Source organism: Lepidochelys kempii, chromosome 13 (assembly GCF_965140285.1).
Source record: "Lepidochelys kempii isolate rLepKem1 chromosome 13, rLepKem1.hap1, whole genome shotgun sequence".
Classification (NCBI taxonomy): Eukaryota; Metazoa; Chordata; order Testudines; family Cheloniidae; genus Lepidochelys; species Lepidochelys kempii.
In genome coordinates this window covers 12,689,058-12,708,200 of record NC_136392.1, presented here as the reverse complement: position 1 = coordinate 12,708,200, position 19,143 = coordinate 12,689,058, and the positions used below count along the sequence as shown (strand labels likewise).

At 41.8% G+C, this 19,143-nt stretch overlaps 1 protein-coding gene across 1 annotated transcript in view; it reads right to left on the bottom strand.

Moving 5' to 3' along the window:
• Nucleotides 1-6,269: 6,269 nt before the first annotated feature.
• Nucleotides 6,270-19,143, bottom strand: part of BMP7 (bone morphogenetic protein 7) — a 57,586-nt gene continuing 44,712 nt past the window's right edge. The window contains exons 3-7 of the mRNA XM_073309295.2: nucleotides 18,560-18,708; nucleotides 12,673-12,870; nucleotides 10,748-10,824; nucleotides 9,963-10,073; nucleotides 6,270-8,557 (exon numbers count right to left, since the gene is read on the bottom strand). Of these exons, the coding sequence (XP_073165396.1) occupies nucleotides 8,408-8,557; nucleotides 9,963-10,073; nucleotides 10,748-10,824; nucleotides 12,673-12,870; nucleotides 18,560-18,708 (685 nt within the window). The 3' untranslated portion in view covers nucleotides 6,270-8,407. The remainder of the gene's footprint in view (nucleotides 8,558-9,962; nucleotides 10,074-10,747; nucleotides 10,825-12,672; nucleotides 12,871-18,559; nucleotides 18,709-19,143) is intronic.

Genomic DNA, 19,143 nt, shown 5'->3' with positions numbered 1-19,143 from the left:
GAGGCTTTAAGGAAAACCTCAAATACTGAGACTCGCAATACAAGCAGAAGAGTTGTCAGTACTGGGGTGGGTTTACATGCACCTGTGTGTACAGGTGATTCTATGAATGTGTCCATTTCAGGGGGAGGGAGACTACTACTATTGACTGTAATGGGTTTTGTACCTGTATAACAAGTCTAGAACCTTACCCAGGTTAGTGGTAATGAAAAAAATCAAGCCGTTCTGCTCTGTACACAAAGTAAATATGCAGAAGGGTAGATTCCATCCAAGGCTACCCTAAGCGGTTACGTGGTTTTCCAAAGAAAGCGAACGGTCTGGCTTGCCTGCTCTCTGGGTAAGTGGTCAAGCCGCCACATTTTTAAAAGCAGCATGGCTACAAGTGTACTCAAACCACAGCAGTGGTTAGGACTTGCCACAGCACCCTAGGAGCTGGAAAATTCCTGAGCCGTGCCACGCGGAGATGAATGTGAAATTTAGTGCTGGGCAAACAAACATCAAAAGGTTTGGAAGTTGACTTTGCTTTAGATATGCACCCGGCTCTCTTGGTGCTTACCTGGCTCTTTGAAGCTCCCTCCATGACCTTCTCCTTGACCCTTCAATAGTTCCACTCCATCTTTCCCCCTCCCCCCCATCTTGATGACCCTACACTAACCCCGAGTCTCCTTCACTGCTTACAACCCACCAGTGGTCTTTGCACCATCACAAGGCCCAGTAGCTCTATCGACAGCTACGCTTGGCCATAGCTGCTCTTGTATTGAAGCATTTGGAAGTCTGGTGTCATATGGCCCAGAGTTACTTGCACTCCCCAGAGCATCACAAGGTTTGTATCCAGCAGCCACCAAGGAGCAGAGAGGAAACTGTCAAAGCTAATAAGCCCTGCAATGGGACTGTGAAAGGGTGGAGGGTCATGGAGTCAACTGACTCAGGATCATGCCACGGGGCTAAAAATGCAGTGTAGACATTTGGGCTCAGTCTGGAGCCTGGGGTCTGGAACCTGGGAGGGGGGTTGGGTGGGGGAAGATCTTGGAGTCAGGCTCCAGCCTGAGACTGAACATCTACACTTTAAAGTGCCATAGCATGAGCCCATTGAGCTGAAGTCAGTTGACCCGGGCCATGGTGTCTTGTTTTTTTGTTTGCCATGTAGCTGTACCCTGAATGTATCCCCTACACTGGCAAACAACCTCCACACCCTGCTGTGCTGCTGGAGATACCCTGCTGCCCCCTTCTTTGCACTTGCTTGCAGAACAGAAGCTGTGCACTGGGGGGAGAGAACTGTGTGATCTCGAGCAAGTCATTTACCCTCTCTGTGCCTCTGTGAAAGGAGGAATAATAGCACTGCCCTACCTCAAGGGTTTGGGAGGATAAAGTTTGGGAGGCACTTAGGCACTACATTAAGGGGAGCTAAAGAAGTACCTGAGGTAGATCTGCACCATTGTCATGGACAGGGGAGAGTGCATCCCACCCTCACCCCAAGCACTCTGAGCAACTCTGAGAGTTTGTGCTCTCATTCTCATCTACTTCTCCACATCGCCCCCTGCCTGAGGCTGTGTAGACCAGACTCCCTATCAGTATTTATAGTTACATGTTCTGTGCCTTGTATGTGTGTATAGTACTGCACCAGCTTTTACAGTTGACTTCTCAGTAGTAATGTGAAACCAAAACTACGGATAGGCTGTACCTGGAATGGGTGACCAAATGTCCCAATTTTATGGGGACAGTCCTGCTATTTGGGGCTTTGTCTTATATAAGCACGTACTGGCCCGCATCCCTTCTGTCTGCTCACCCTAACCTGGAATGAGGGTGCAACTGAATTTTTTTTGTTTCAGAAATAAAACAGCCTTGCTGTTAGGAAAACCAGCTGTTAAAGTCTATCTAGTCTGTGGGCCCAACATCTGCAAGAGAACTCTACGACCAATCAGGCACCAAAATAAGTTGCTGGATTTTTCAGAAGAGCTTATGATCTGACACATTGGTGGCAAATAACCTAGGAAAAAATCCACCAGCACTGAACAGTTTGCCTTCATTAATCAAGTCAAAGTTCATACCACTTTGTCATGTGCTATATGTTGATACTCCCTGCTCTGAAGCTGTCACCAGCAACATGTTCTCTCCCCCTTTAATAGGGGAAAAAAGGTGAACTCCAAACCAACAAGTGCATTCAGGCCCTACACCATCCTATTCCATTTCACAGTTCAGCTGAAATAGCATGTGCAGGACTAAAAAGGTAACAAAACCCAACAGACAGGGCTTGATTTAACTAAGTGCTGACAAAGCAAAAGATGACTGATGCGTTAATGCTCCCACAATCCCTGCTTCCTTTAAGAGTTGCCTAAAATAAGACCATTAGCCCAGGACTCAGGTTTTATCGAAGCTATGGAGAGCCTGTTAACACTGAACACTGGTGCGACTGCTTCTGCAATCACTTTACTTCCCCGATTGGAAATGGAGAAGTGCATGTTTCTGATTACATGGCAGTCCACACACACTGTGATATACAGTCAAGCCCCCAAACTCCCCCTCCTCCAATCCAGCAGTATATGCATTCCATGTAGACGCCCAAGCTGACGCTTCTGGGACCAGGTTGATTTGAGCAAACCAACTGACCATTAACATAGGGCCTAATCCTGCGAGCAGCTAAGCGTGTAACTGTGCTCATGTGAGTATTGCCATTGGCTTCAGTGGAACCACTCATGAGCAAAATTAAGCACTTATTTAAAAGTTAGCAGGAAAGAGGACTTAAGTTCATTCTTTTTTTTTTTTTTAAGATCATCCTCTATCTAGTCTCTGTATTTTACTTCCTTAAACATGTGACCATATTATGGTCCTCAGTGAAAGAAGGGACATTCATTAGATAGGATCTTACTCGTTTTATCAATTCTAATGTCTGCATTAAGATAGCAATACTCATATTTTAATATCTAAATCACCTCGCACTTACTGTCGGCAAATAAGAGACCCAGCAACAAGCAAAGGAATGCAAATGACAAAACCTAAGATACTGTGTGTGTTGAAATAAACCTTCATGTTCAAGTCTTTAAAATTTCTGAGGTTATTTAGGTGCCAGCTGACGAGCATAAGAGTGGAGTGGGGGAGTGGAAATAGCACACATTTTTAAGCAGTAGATAAGTTATTTTTCTTTTTAAATAAGACTTCACTCTTAAAGCAATCATAAGGACCCAGTTGTGGCTCTCTTTGTATCCGGGTAATGAAGAACCATAGTGTTAAGTTCCCATAGTTGTTGCCTCAAGCTCTTCAGTCATTACGTGATAAATAAAAACTTCAAATGGGCTTCTTTTTGCTTAATTGGGCTGACTTTCTCTCCAGGAGGAATAGCTAATATACAGAGATTACTGTGTCCATGGCAACAATGGAAGTTGTCAATAGAAGTAGTTGGACGAACATACACTGTGGATGCAAATCACTGACTCAAAAGCAGAGGATTTCTGGCTTTCTTCCATCCAAAAGTGTCTCTTCCAACTGCAGGCAAAGCTAAAAAGAGTGAAATAGAGAACTCTGGATGAAATTCTGAAATCCTTGGCAGCAAGAGGGATGTTACCTGAGTAAAGATTGTAGCATCTTATCAGCTTAAGCACAATGACTGACTATAATGGAGCTGAACTCATGAATCTTCATGAAGCAAAAAATAACACCCTGGAAGCTCAGTCAGAAACTAACTTACAATAACTGACCTATAGAATGTTCTAAATGTGCTTTATAGTGTCATTAATCAGACAAATCTAACCACTCTGAAGCCTGTGCTCAGCGGGGTTTTATGGCTAATGCCAGTTTACAGTAACATTCATATTTGTTAAGAATTCCCTTTCCAAACCAGTAGGTTCCAAGACAAAGCTGCAGTAGCACTGTGGACTGATGGGAGGCTAACAAACTGAGAAGTGGATTTTTGGCTTCCAGACAGGGGTTGCAGCTGCTGAGCATATCTAGTAAGTCGGTGGTTCTCAAACTGTGGGTCGGGACCCCAAAGTGGGTCACAACCCTGTTTTAATGGGGTCACCAAAGCTGGTGTTAGACTTGCTGGGGCCTGGGGCCCAAGCCAAACTGCCCAAGGGCTGGGGCTCTGGTTACAGGCCCCCCGCCTGGGGCTGAAGCCCTTGGGCTCTGGCTTTGACCCCATCGCGTGGAACAGTGAGGCTCAGGCTAGGTGGCCGGGCTCAGGCTTTGGCCCCTTTCCCCTGGGGTAGCAGGGCTTGGGCGGGCTCAGGCTTCAGTCCCCCCTCCTGGGGACATATAGTAACTTTTGTTAGCAGAAGTGGGTCACGGTGCAATGAAGTTTGAGAGCCCCTGCTAAGTTTTGTGTGTGTGGCAATGCTGAAGAAAAGTGGCATTTGAACATATTGGCTGGATCCTTCTCTCAATGAAGCCAATGGCAAAACTTCTAGTAGGGTCAGATTTTCCTCTCACTGGAGTTACTCTGGATTCGCACTAGTTATAAATGAGAAGAATCAGGCCCATATTGTGAATTAAGGAAAGAAAATGAGCCTTTTTCTAAATACACTCTGGGTATTTAAGCCCTGATCCAAAGCTCAATGAAGTCAAAAGGAGTCTGTCCACTGACTCTTCACTGAGCTTTGGAGCAGGCCCTTAAACACTGAGGGGTTCCACTTTTTGTGTCTGTATCCATGTGAGACTCTTTGGAAAATGGTAGTTGTGACAGGGTCAGGCCAGATGGCTACAGGAGAGTGATAGAGGGCAGATATATTAGCCCCAGGTTAAGTAGGTCCCTTTCCCCTGGGTAAGGTAACAGGAAAGGTTCCAGAACAATCAGGAATTTTCTGGAAACAATTAAGGCAGACAGGCTGATTAGAACACTTGCAGCCAATCAAAAAGCTGCTAGAATCAATTAAGGCAGGCTAATCAGGGCACCTGGGTTTTAAAAAGGAGCTCACTTCAGTTTGTGGTGTGTGCGAGGAGCTGGGAGCAAGAGGCACAAGAAGCTGAGAGTGAGAAGGTGCACTTACTGGAAGTCTGAGAAGTACAAGCATTATCAGACCTCAGGAGGAAGGTCCTGTGGTGAGAATAAAGAAGGTGTTGGGAGGAGGCCATGGGGGAGTAGCTCAGGGAGTTGTAGCTGTCACACAGCTGTTACAGGAGCCACTGTAGACAGTTGCAATCCACAGGGCCCTGGGCTGGAACCTGGAGTAGAGGGCGGGCCCGGGTTCCTCCATCCCCCAAACTCCCTGCTTGATCCCGGAGGACTTGAATTGGACCGTGGGTTCCACCAGAAGGGAAGGTCTCTGACCTGTTCCACGATTCACTAGGTGGATCAGCAGAGACTGCGGGGGTTGTTCTTCTTTCTTTCCCCATGCTGGCCACTGATGAGGCTAACTGAGTGAACGGCAGATCTGAGCCACGAAAGTGGCCAAACTGAGGGCTGCCGTGAACCTCTGAGGCGAGAAAATCCGCCAATAACTGCAGGACCCCCCTAGGCAGAGGAGGAACTTTGTCTCACAGTTTATTTCAAGATCTTAGTGATTTCAGCCAACAGGCCAGCAAATATATTTATGTAAGCGGGCATAATGCTGCACATAGTTCAAAGTAAACAAGAACCCAGAAATGTTGTTGTTCTCTTAAGGTACAATGTTTGCTTAATGCAGGACTTGGATTTTTTTTTTTTTTTTCCTTTTCAGTGACCTCCATTGCAATGTAGTGTGGTATCAATAGTAGGAAACCTCATGCCAGCAGCATCTCTGAAATATGCTAAAACACTCTCAATTAGAAAATGTCAGTTTCTTGGCTGATGGGTGGGTTGTCTTTTTTTTTTTTTTTTGTTGTTGTTGGGTTTTTTCCTTTCTTGTGCCTCTATAATTTTATTGGGATGACTAAACTCTGAACTATGTTAACAGTAAACAGAACTAATTTACCCCCTGCTTCCTTGAAACAGCTGCTGACAGCTGCACTATAATTCAATCATGGATCTTTGCAATGCAGCCTGCAAAATATATTCATATTTTTTCTTCCCTCTACTGTATTTATACTTAGGCAGCTGCAGCAGATATTGACCATGTGCCCATGATGCCAGTGTACAGAAACTGGTGGACATGGGAGCACTGCTGCAGAATAGCTGACACTCACCATGAAATATTATTCTCAACAAAAGACCCTTTAGATAGAGTGGAAATAACCACACATACACACAGTTGTTGGACTCTCTTTTGTAAAGTCACAATGATTTATTCAACTAGTTTGTACAAAATGCTTCTAACAACTGCTCTATGAAAAGAACCAGAAATGTGTACATATATTTTGCGAACTGTTAATAAATATTTTCTTAAATAAGGAAACGTGTTTAGAAGAGATGAGAATCATTTTCCTGAATGTGTGATTGAAAAGGAATTCAGAGATGGAAATAAATAATTTTTTCCCACTTTTGTGACAATTATTTACATAAAATGTACAAAACAATGGAGTTGATGTATAGCCTAGCAACAGAGATCCTGCAGTCATGTTTTAAAAAAAAAAAAAAAAAAAAACTGCACAGGATATATAATATACGGATCCAGTACAGAGAGAGGGTGGTCAGGACTGAACTGCAATATATCAGTACTCTTGGGCACTCGTGGCAAACTCAACCTTGACTACACTAAAAAATAATCAGCTCGGACCATCCACTGTTAACTTCATTGGTAGCACCTTAACTCCCTGTACAAGCTTCAGACACCTAGAATATGTTGCATTGGTGGCTTATACACAGAACATTGAGTGGCATTTATGATTTGTATGACTTTATGCATCTCTCCTTTAAAACAATGGACACACTGAGGCAGTCGCAGGGCAACCATTTCTCTTTGACAGTTCATCTAAGGACTTCTCAGAAAAGGCTGAGGATATTTCAGTCACCATTTTGGAGCTTGACCTACTAAATATTGGGCCAGATCCAGATTTCAGTTAAATCTGGTGTAACAAAGGTTAGAGCCAAGTCAGACCTACAGACTCGTAATTCCCATTGTAGATATGTGGTGCATTTGGTAATGCTGACTGGTGTTCAAGAGCCTGATCCAAGGCCCATGGGACTCCTCCTGTTCCTCAACAGCCTAATCCTGCTGCTATTGGAAATCCAGTGGTAAAACTCAGATCTACTACAATGGAATTAGACTTGGGCCCAAAGAAACAAGCTCCAACTCATTTTCATAGAGCTTTTTTGTTTTTGTTCTCTCCCCCGACTTTTTAAAGGAGGAAAGCATCCGGTCTGGATTTCAACTGTGGCTTAAGAGTAGTTACTTATTCATGGAGCCAAGCAGTTTTCTTACTACAGATGAAACTGACAGTAAGATAGGAGTCACCCAGAAAATACAGACCCACGGAACCAGGATTACAAATGTCATGGTTTCTTTTCCATATTAAGGACCTGATCCTGCACAGTGCTGGGTGTTCGTTCAGCACCATCCATTTGCGTTCATCTCCTCACAGGATCAAGCCTACAGACTTGCAAAATTCCAGGGGCCTGATCTGCACCCATTGAAATCAATGGATATTTTTCCTATAGGAGCAGGATTTTGAGCTTGCCTTTCATAACCTTATAAGTGTTTGAGATGCCCAAGTTGAGAGTTGGGTTACAAAACTGTTTGGGCTTTATTCATTATTATTTTATTATTATTTAAATTTTGCTCTTAGGTGTTTTAGTACATAGTAAATTTAAATTCTTGTTGGTAGCTGAAATAGATATTCTCCCTGACATAGAAAATATATATCAAGATAACCTTGTTCTTTGGAGTTATTTTCTTCAATTCTTTCAATTCCAAAAGAGATTTCTAGACTTATTTGTCCTTTTTAATTTGAGTCTATCCAGATATTTTTTGCTAGTGCAAAATTTAATACTGGAAGTTCATACTTAGTCTTTTTCTCCTGATTATGAAGTTGGATAAACCCAGGGTTGGAGGTAATTATTTAACAAAATATAGCTTTCTTTCTAGGAACATTTTATTGTGAACAAGTTATTACAGGAACAACAAATGTTTATTATGTTGTGCATAAACACACCAGATTCTCACCCTGGATGGATTTGTTTAAAAAAGATGTTCACAATCAACACTGGTGAGTTAGCCATCTTCTGAAAGGCTCATTTGCAGAAGTAAGAGCAATTATTTTGGATGGGCTTGATTTTTAAATGGTTCCTCTGGCTTGTTTCACTTAGCACCAGTTTGCAGACTCACGTCTATCATAAGCTAATACAAACTTTACTCAAATACCACTTGGAATCCAGAATTTGTTCCACTATCTCCTGTTGATTCTGCACCTTCAGAAGCATGGTCCCTACAAACTGATTAGTTTTTGTTTGTATTTATTTATTTATTTTATTTATTTTAAGGAAGTCCAATACAGGAGACGTGCATCTCTTTGCAATTCATATAAAAATGCTCTTAACAGCCACTTTTTTTCCCTTCCTCTAAACCTAATGGCAGCCACATGCCCGTACCACCATGTTCCTGTATTTTTTCAAGATAACATTGGAGCTGTCATCAAAATAGAGCACTGAGATGGCATTGAGTTGTGTAGGAGCGCAGCATGGCTTCGGCACAGTCTCTGGGTTTATAAAGTGAACCTGCGGAGGGGAAAGGAAACAATGTTAAGATTTTTCTCCCCTTTCCCCCACTTTTTGGGCAAACCTTCCAACTTGCATGTATGCCTTTGACACATTGATTTGTGTACACAAATACCTCAAGGTACGCACACAAAAGGTGAGATTCACAGGCACACTTGGGCATACCTAAAATGCAAGATCTGTCTCTTCTTGGTTTTCTTTCCTTGCAAGGGTAGAGCTGATGAAGTCTAGTCAGCTGACAGGCCTAGACACTGAAGTCCTTTCTATGTCCAGTGAATAGTCAGGCACTGGATACAGGAAGGACTTTAGTGTATGCTTCTTCTGTATTACTGTAACCCTGTGCTGAAGAGGATGAACGTTAGTGGTAAGGGAGGGGGGCAGAAGAGCCTATCACCAATACATTTGGGAAAACTGATTCATTTTAAAATAGCTCTGACCCCAAACTTGAATCAAGCTCAGCCTTTTGTAGGGCCTTGAAGATGAGTTTCAAGTAGAACTGGATGGGGGGAAGGGGAAGTGATGGGGACTCTGCACATTTTTAACGTTTCTGAATGGTTTCCCCCCCCACCCAATAAAATTAAAAAAAAAAAAAAAAAAGGCAGCTCTAGTTTCAATGGCATTTCCAGCCAGTTAGATTCCTGCAGTAGCGTGTAGCTAAGGATGAGTGATGAAGGTCGCCCTTGTTACAAACAGGTGGAAGTTCTCTAGGGTTGTGATACTTGATGGCACTGTTTACTTGCCAGTTTAAATCTGGAAGAATTAAGATCCTGCAGCTATTCCTCTTCATCTCCTCTTGGGACCTGGTCCAAAGCCCACTGCAGCCAATGAAAAAGACTCCCATTGGCTTCAATGGGCTTTAGAGTAGGTCCTTCATGCACTTGGTCTTTTCCTAAAAAACAAACCCACTAACTGGGCTATACTTGGGGATCAAGGAATCCTCCATCCCACTCTACTCCCCATCCATATGGGAAAGGAAGCAGAAGTAGGGCTGATCTGTACGGTAATGGTTCTAGAGGCCCTTCCCTAATCCACTCCCTGCAGTTGCATGCAATAGATCTCCAGGGAATTTTGTGCAAAGGAGGCTGACTCTCCCCTCCCCTACTTGGGGCCCTCCATTCCTGCCCTTCCCCTCTGGAGCAGTGGGACTGTGCCATTTGTGTTTACATCTAGGGCCCCTCTACACTTATGGAGCATGTTAATGCTTGCAACAAAGAGATTACTTCCAGGCCAACTATTAATTCAGGCCATTCCGCTAGACCTGTTTAGCCAGATGCTGAAGGCATTATGAGCTAACACAGACCTTCCTTCTCTGGCTAGTTCTGAGGAGTTTGCTTGCATGAAATTATTCCAGTGAAGTATTGATCATAGTTAACAGCCTTCATTATTCAACTTAAATTGCACCTACCAGTGTTTGTACAATAGCATGGTTTGTAGCATTCATGTAGGAGTTCAATGGGAAGGCACATTCTCCTTCACAGTAATATGCTGCATAGCCTTCTGGAGCAATTATCCAGTCCTGGATTAAATTGATGTTAGATCATGGAGAAAAGATGGATTTAATTTCATTGTACATTATTCAATCAATTCAAATACATGCACGCAGTCAAACAATCATGAAAAATGTCTCCACTTAAACTAGCTGCTCTAACAACATGATCAACGGCAGCACCTGTTTGTAAAGTGCAATGGAATCCTTCAGGATAAAGTGAATACTTTGTATATAGCAGAAGGATCACTTCATCCATTATTGGAATGCAGCTACCTCCAGTGCACAAAGTAGGAGCTGGTTACCAGTGTATAAAGGAATTCTCCAGTAGAAAGTGAAGAACACTGTGTCCAGCTGAAACTACAGAAAGAGTTTATAGGGCCAGAAAGTAGTGCTCTGAATTTAAAATTAGCCATAAAGCTGTGGGCTTTATTAAATTTTCAGCCACTCTTAAATTGCCCTCCAATTTGCATGTTCCCTTTTGTGCATGCAATCAGTTGTGCCAACATACAGGCAAACACCCCTTTTGTGTGTGCAAAGGGCAATGAATTGACATGTTTGAATACGCACCCATTTTTGTAAGCACAGACATTTACACACAAAATCAGAGGCTAAAAATGTGGTCCATGAGTGAAAGCTACTAGCCAAATGACAAATAATTGAAAAGGCAACATGTCTCCTGAGCCTGAGCACAGAAACCTTACCTGCCAGCCAAGATCTCTGAAACTGACATAAAGTTCGTGTTTCTTGCAGGCTTGCCGCTGATCACTGCTGCTGTTTTCTGAGTTGGGGAGTGTAGGGGTGAAAAAAATTAAAACCATCAAGTGAGATTGTGTTGTCCAACTGGATGTTTCAGTGCAATTTTCAAATGAAAGCAGGGCCCATTAAGACTAATCCCTCAAAGTCTGAAGTTCCCCAGCACTGACATCTTTGGCGGCATTGCGATGGGGAATGTGGTGTGGCTCCCCTTCTGCAGCCAGGCACTACTTTACAGCACTTGTCACTTTCATTTAGCTGTTTCAGTCTCTTGTATTTTAATAGTAAAATAATGGCTGGATTCAATAAATATAAAATGCCCATCTGGTTTCTACGCAAAGCCAAGAAAGCCCTGAGAATTTTTTTTCAGGGCTTTTTCTCTCCTGTGTGGGCTCCTAGTTTGCAAAACAAAAATCTATTTTCATCATGCAAGAGAACACAGTGATCCAGGAAGTAAGGTGACCAGATGAAATGGACAAAATATCGGGACACATGGGGCAAGCAAAAAAAAAAAAAAAAAGAAGCCCGAGCTGAGTTGCCAAAGCACCAAAAAAAAAAAAAAAAAACCCGGCTGGAGTTGCCAAAGCTGCAGTATTGGGACAAATGGCATCCCAACCGTGCATCGGTCGGGATGTGGGGCAAAGAACTAAAAATCGGGACAGTCCCGATTTTTATCAGGACATCTGGTCACCCTACCAGGAAGGCACTCTCACATATACAGTGATGAGCTTGGTATAAGAACCTATAGAGAATAAGAATAGTAAAGTGACTCTAAAGAGTGGCACCCTCTCAACATCCCTGTGTTTCTTTGAGTACTGTCTGCTGCTGACCTGTTAGTCCTGCAAAAGCAATAGAATCACGGGAGAGTGAGCGGGAATCTATTATCCGATGCATCACAAGTTCTGACTGTTGACCCATTGGGCAGGATCCACAAAGGTACTTAAGTACTTCACCCCCAGACTTAGGCAAATAAGTCCCATTTTTCAGGTGCCACTGCGATTCTCAAAACTTTTGCTCAGCAGCTGCCTAATGCTGTCGGGGCATAAGCTCACTCTGCACCTAAGCTTTTGCATTAAAAGTTCCCTAGGTGCCTGTGTTTCTGCTTCTGAGCATGCATGCTACGGCTGCCCACTAGGGGTCCAGAACCTGTCTCCTCTCAAGCCCCAAAGGGATTCACAAACCAGGGGAAGATGGGCATTCTTCTACAACTAGCATTTGTGGCCCAGTGTGGTAGGTGTGCTCAGAGGCTGCCAAGATCTACATAAAACAGCCAGGGAAGGAGGGGACCTCTCTGTAGCCCAGTGGTTGAGCACTCACCTGGGAGGCGGGAGACCCCCCACCCCGGTTGATGTTCCCTCTCTGCCTAATGGGGAAAGGATTTAAACAGGGATCTGCCATCTCTCAGGTGAGTACTACAACCACTGGGCTATAGAGTGAGATTGACTTTTCATCCTTATTTGTTCCACTTTAATTGACTTTCTCTGGCCAAATTAATATTTAATCTCAATTTTGAAGATCTAAAATTCAGTTCAGGTCAATTGAAACATTATTTCTATTTTGACCATGTTTTGTTTATTTTATTTTATTTTTTACTAAAACTAGTAAAGAGTTTGGGTCAAGAAATTTGTGAAAACTGACCTTTTCCTACACCAAAAAATTTGGTTATGACAAATCAGCATTTTTCCAAGAAACATTTAGTTAAAAATAAAAAAGCCAGTGACAGATAAACATTTGGATGATGCTGAATATACAAGAGAAAAAGAGAGCATATTGTTTGAGCACATTAGAGATTGTTTGTTTCATTCTGGTCTCTACAAAACAATACAGACGTATCTAGTACCCAGACAAACTGACTTGGCAGCCTTCGCTGTACCTGCAATGTTGGACACCCGAAAGGCTTCCTGGTTTTTTGGTGTTTTCGATCGATTCTGGCTCCTTTGTTTGCCTCCCGTGGAACGAATACTGCGGAGATGCACTTCTGTGGCTTTGAAGAATGCTACCGTGAAAGGCTGCTTATTTTGTGGGCCATGTCTTCCAATAAGACCAGCCAGTTTGGGATTGATGCTTTGTCCTTAACAGAAATATCAACAACACAATCAGCCCATAAGAGGAATTGCTATAACTTTCCATTTCCACCAGCAATATTGAAGACAACATGATTGAGACAACTGTCCTATATCCCACATATAAAATTCCCATTGAGGCCCATATGCCTGGATCCATTGATGGAGTGGGCCTAAAATGAATAAGCAAATCCACTTCTGAAAGAAATATCTCAGTACAACTAACTTCATTTTATATTTGAATGTAAAAGTTAAATAAAATGCTCCTACAAATAATTATTTTACCCTACATCAGCTTTGCATTAGATTTTCCTGCATTCTTTAGAGGGGTTTCTTTAAGTTCACCAACCTATAACTTGAAGTGATCCCATAAAAGGAACCATAAACCTCAGCCCATAGGAACACTCAATTCCCACTGGAAGGTTATTAACTTAATATAAAAATGCCTTCTATTAAATGTTGACACAGTTCCAGATATATTGCATTTGAAAGAAACAAATAGTTCAGATATTTAGCAACATTTTATTTATTGCCACATCTGTCACACACAGCAGCAGTACTGAATCAGATAACTTGGTTATAGATACATTGTAATTATTGCTCATTCCTTTTCTGACACAGGATTTTTAAATTAACTTTAGTTATGGTCAAAGGTGCCTGATTGATAGTCCAGGAGACTTAAGTCAACTATTTACAAAGATAAGGCATAGATAGTTGCTGTACAAATTTGCCCCTGGACCCTCCCCACTACCCCAGTGTGTCTCAATTGTGTTGTGAAGGGACCATTGCCCCGAGACCACCTCAGGCTCTATAACCAACCAACCTTAGGACTGGTAGTGATGATGATGGTGTTTAATTCACGCCAGTTTTGATAGTGGATTTTGTGATGTTTGTTAGGAACTGAACTGGGACTTCCCAAGTAAGTCAAAGAACAGCTGATGCTAGTCTCAGCCTGGTCTACATTATTCCTGTCGACATAGCTATTTCCTCTCGGGGAGCTGGAGTAGCTACACCGATAGGAGAAGCTCTCTGTCGGCAGGGGTAGCGTCTTCACTAAGTACAGCAGTGGTGCAGCTGCACCAGTCCAGCTTCACCGCTGTAGCGCTCTAAGTATAGACAAGCCCTCAGTTACAAGCTGAACCACATTGGCACTGGCATTTTGGAAGTGAAAGGATCTGTATTTCCATTAGCAATCCACTGAGCGCTTTGGTCCTCCGGTTCTTACTGGTTTCTAAGTGCAGTATGCAAAAAAATGGCAACAAAACAACCTGGTTCTCTAAGGTGAATTTCCATAACTGCTGTTTTTAAGGCATTTGTTCTGTAACAAGGGAACGGCCCACACCAGTGTCTCAAGAACCACTGTCTCTATTAGATCTTTTTATCCCTTCATGTTTAGCAGCTTTTTGAGTACATAAAAATGTTAAGATGGAAAAAACTTGCTCATGATCACAGCTGAAGGCTAACAATCGCCAATTTACATTTGCTTCTCTCACTCTTAATTTGTTTTAAATAATTCACAACTTAAAAGGACAAATTCTTTCCCTGTGCAAAGCTGGGATTTGCACAGAGGATCATAAAGTGTTTATTACATCAGCATGACTGATTGGAAACTAAGCATGACCTACATCTCATGGCTACAACCCCTTATGGTTCCCTATGTGGGGAGGAGATAGGATTAGACCTGTAGATATGCTAAATGGGATCAGGCAAACTTATCTCCTAAGGATAGGACACTGGGTCAGGCTTTCCATGAATGAGACTTAAGTCGTATACTGTTCGCCGGTGAAATGTGCTGAGTCATATAAATACCTATTTACATATGCAAGGGTGTGTGTGTTGGTGGGCATGAGCACTTCCACCTGACTGTATCATTTTCATTCTCCGTTTAGGTCCTGTGAATTTGGCCACATAGTCTTCACTTTACACAGCGAGGCTGATCCCAAAAAACACTTAAGCATGTGTGTAGTTCTAAGTACATGAGTAGTCCTACTGAAGTGCATAAACTACTTGTGGTCTTAAAAGCTACACATGCTTTTCTGGATCAGGGCCTTATTACATTTTCAAGAACAAGTTTTAGCCAAAAATGAGTCAGAATTCATCTAGTACCGCATTGATTTCTGCCCTCTTTCCTTCCCCCACCCCCCATTAGCAGCATGAAACCTTTTCTGATTGCCCTACCATTTTAAAAAGGCCACGGTTTTGAGAGAGTAAATTATTTTTAGTTGCATCATCTCACTAACAAGAACCTCAGCAGCTTGCAGTTAGTGACCCTAGATCAGTGGTTCTCAACCTCTGGCCCACAGGCCGCTTGCGACTCTATCAGCACAGAGCTGTGGCCCACGTGACATCCTCAGGGCCATACATATAGTACTGGATGCGGCCCACATAACACATTGTTTGGCCCACAATGGTAAATAGGTTGAAAACCACTGCCCTTGATCCACTCCTAGTTGATTCAATGGGTTTGTATGAAGGTAACGGAGAGCAGAATTTGGCCAATGCATCAATTTAGGGAGAGGCTTGAGTTTTTTGGTGACAGAAAGTTACTTTTGCTGTAGCAAATCTCTCTCTCTCTCTCTCTCTCTCTCAGAATACAACTTTTTTGCTTTATGCCCTATTTTAAAAAAAAAACAAAAATGAAAAATGTTCTGAATAAGACCCATACCATAGAGCTTTGTGTTCCTCATTCATTAAATTGTGGGGGTGGGGACCCACACTTAAGTGACTAGAACTAAGTATTTCAACTTCCACCTACAACCAGGGACCAAATTTCAAGGAAAAAAATATTTAAGACATCTATTCCTAATTAACCAATTATGTACTTATCTAACACAAAATAGAGCTAAACTCTCCAATCAGAGAATGCAGACTATTTGTGTTTAAGAAGCCGCTTTTTTTTAACTAAGAAAAACAGGATATGAAGCAATAAGTAATAGGCTAAGTAAACCTAAATAGTCAGCTGTTGTTTCTATGTATTATGAGGGCGTGAAGTGTTTCAGAGCTTAGGGTAACAGGATGCCTACGGCTAATGAATCATGTTAGTGTTTCTCTTGCTTGTTGTTTGAGCTTATCCCAACTTTCTAAGCGTAAACAAACATCCTTTAATTCCCCACTAGTTGCTGTTTTTGATGGACTTATCTGGCATGATTGTAAAGGAATATGAAGAGCAGTTAAATGAACTAATCTGTTTTGTATTATTCTATCTGGACAGTACTTTTGACTCTTCCCTTCTATCCTGGTTGCATTTTATTCATGTATAGAGAGACACACACAAAATAACTGGTACAAATTCTAGACAGAACTTGCCAGGTTTTCAGTTTCATTACACACTTTAAACTCAGGCTGTATCCACTGATAGGTTAGCTACATTCAAAAATCTATAGTTTTGCATCAAAGTCGTGCTATGTTGCAAGTCTACAGACTTGTGACATGACAACCAGGTGAAACTGCAGCTTTGCTAGGAGTGCGCAGTTTGTGTGAACCCCAAATGAAACTTGGGCTTGGTAGGACTTACCCTTCCAGCTCAAAATGGAAGAAAATGTTTCCTTGAATTCTGGAAAATAATTCTGTGCTTTATCAAAATAGATTGAAGAAATATTTCACGAGTTTGTCATGAAAGTTAAAGACCAAATTCATCCCTGGAAAAAAAGTAACTCCAGGACTGAATTTGGCTGCTTGCATTTTAAAAATTAAACCTATAATTGGCACAAATCTTTGCAGTCTCATTTCTCCAATGTGTGTGTGTGTGTGTGTGTGTTTGAAAATTTCTCCCCAAGCTTTTGCTCGGAGACAGGTTTGTATAAGGGCCCAGTTCTAACAGTCTACCTACCTGCTTTTTCTGAGCAATTACCATAAATGCATGCACAATTGTGGTGCTCTTTTGCATTCAGGATTTTGAAAATCTGGGCAAGATGTCCTAATCATCTGTTCCCTTATTGCAACTGCTATGATCTTATGTTTATTCCATAGACCTAAGAGCATAATTATTTATTTATTTATAAAATGCTATGGACATTTCTAGTGTTTAAGGCAATAACTTATTAATGTAAATAATGTAAATAATTTAAGTTATACTATAGTCAGACTTATTGCTTACACAGTCACAACTTATGTAAGTCCTATTGCTCCCTTGTATGCTCATTCTGCCAAGGTTTCACTACTTCCTATAGCCATGATTTTCTCCACATGGAATACACACAGAAAATATTTCTAGACTGCAAGGGTTAAGCACCTAGCAACATAATCAGAAGATAAAAACAAAGTGATCCATTCTGCCCCAAGATACATGGCTTGTATTTTCTAGTATCATAGGCATTCATTGTAACTTATGCAATTGAAATCTTTTAAATTTTTGGTTGGATTAATTCTCCCTGTTCATAAAGAGCAGTCTTTTGAGACTCAAGCAAACTCTGAAAGATAATTGAGATGGAGGCCACAATCAATTTTACCAAATGAACATAGGAACAAAGACATTGCCATACTGGATCAGATCCAAGGTCAGACCAATTTTGTATCTCTGATGCTCACACCCTCTTCCTAACTCTCATGGGCTTGCATCACAAGCTGGCTGAAGAACTTGGAGTACATAGTGTGTCAAGCCATTCCTTATGTTTCACTGTTAAAAACTGATTGGACTGTTTATGTGAAAGCATTTTCTTCTCAGCAGACTAGACTTTCAAATCTAGATATGTGTTGGGGCGGGGTGGAAGGCAAAAAATAGACAGCACAGAGCAAAGAAAAAAGGCCTGGGTGGGGAGGAGCAGCACAGAGGACCAGGGAAGAAGCTGCATGCGGAATAACTTTCTTTGATTCACTTGAGTACTTGCTACAGTTCCCGCCACCAGCATTTCAGATGCTCCAATTTGGGACTATTGCAGCTGGGGAGAGAGGGAGAAAATCATTTGCTAAATGGAAGAAGACAATGGTGTCTCTGTGGGTGGGGAAGGAGGTCATGCCTTAACGATTCCTACCTAGTGTTAAAGAGAAAACATGGACTATATCCATCAGCTGAGGATTTAGCCTGTACATTTTTGTTTCTCACTTTCTAATGTAATATAATTGGAGAACCTCAGCAATTAAGGCTTTCCTGACATTTCCTTCCCCACCCACAGAGACACCACTGGAAAAAGTATTTACTAAATGGGGGATTGAGGGGGGGTAACCGAATCAATTTTAAACAGTGAACCACTAGGGCCAGAGTATTTATAAGTTTGGTTTAGCCAAAAGAATGGCCAATTTATTTGTGCAGCTTCCATGACTTCAAGTACAAATAAAGTAAATACATGTGCAAATTAGTCATGTGCATGTTACTAGATTGCACATACAATCATGGTAATTGTGTGTGCAAATTAGGGCTCAGATCCACTAAAGCAGATGCTTAACTTTGAGCATCTTAATAGTTTCTTTTGAGATGCTTAAAGCTAAAGCATGTGCTTATGGTTTTATTGGATTTGGACACAGATGTATGATTGTCTTGAAATCGGGTGGTGGTGATTTAGATATGTTCAAATATCGCGTGATGGGTTAATATTGTAACTTTGTAATACTTTTCCAACATCTGCATCTTAAGAAAATTCAAGACAATCTTGAGAAATCCCACTCAAATGAATGACTACTGGGTGCATTCAGACTAGTCCTGACTGGATTTCTATAGCCAAAATGGAGACTTTTTGATGACATTTACTCTCTGAAACTTACCATCTATACTCTCAACTGATAGCTGCAGGCCGAGATTGTGTTGTGGATTTACCACCCAGTGATTACTGGTTGCTGTGATATCAAACACCAGCCAACCTTCCTCTGCAGCCCAGATTATTCGAGTGTCAAGCAGGAACAAATCTGAATCCCTGAAGAAAAAAAGAAACAGTTACTTGGATTTTCAAACGGAAATAATTTACGGTAAATAGCCATTCAAGTTGTTGCTTTAAGCAACACAGCTGGTAGCCCTTATCACAATACACAAGTTATGTCACAGATAGACAACTATGCCAACCTAAAAGCCTTTTTTCCTGAACAGTGGGAGGATGGATTAAAGTAGACTTAATGTGGTTTGGAGCACACATATTGTTGTACTATTACAGCTAATCCTACTATCGCAATTTTTTAAATGTTTTCCAGGCAACTATGTGAACAGTTATTGTGTTTGCATATGAAACTTGGTAACTGGGCATGCAAATACACCTAATTATCCTTTTCCATGCATAATAACCTGATTGTTGTGCATAATCATGGCAATGGTGCAAGCAAATTGGAGCATAGTTGTGTGCCTTTTGCAAACACTA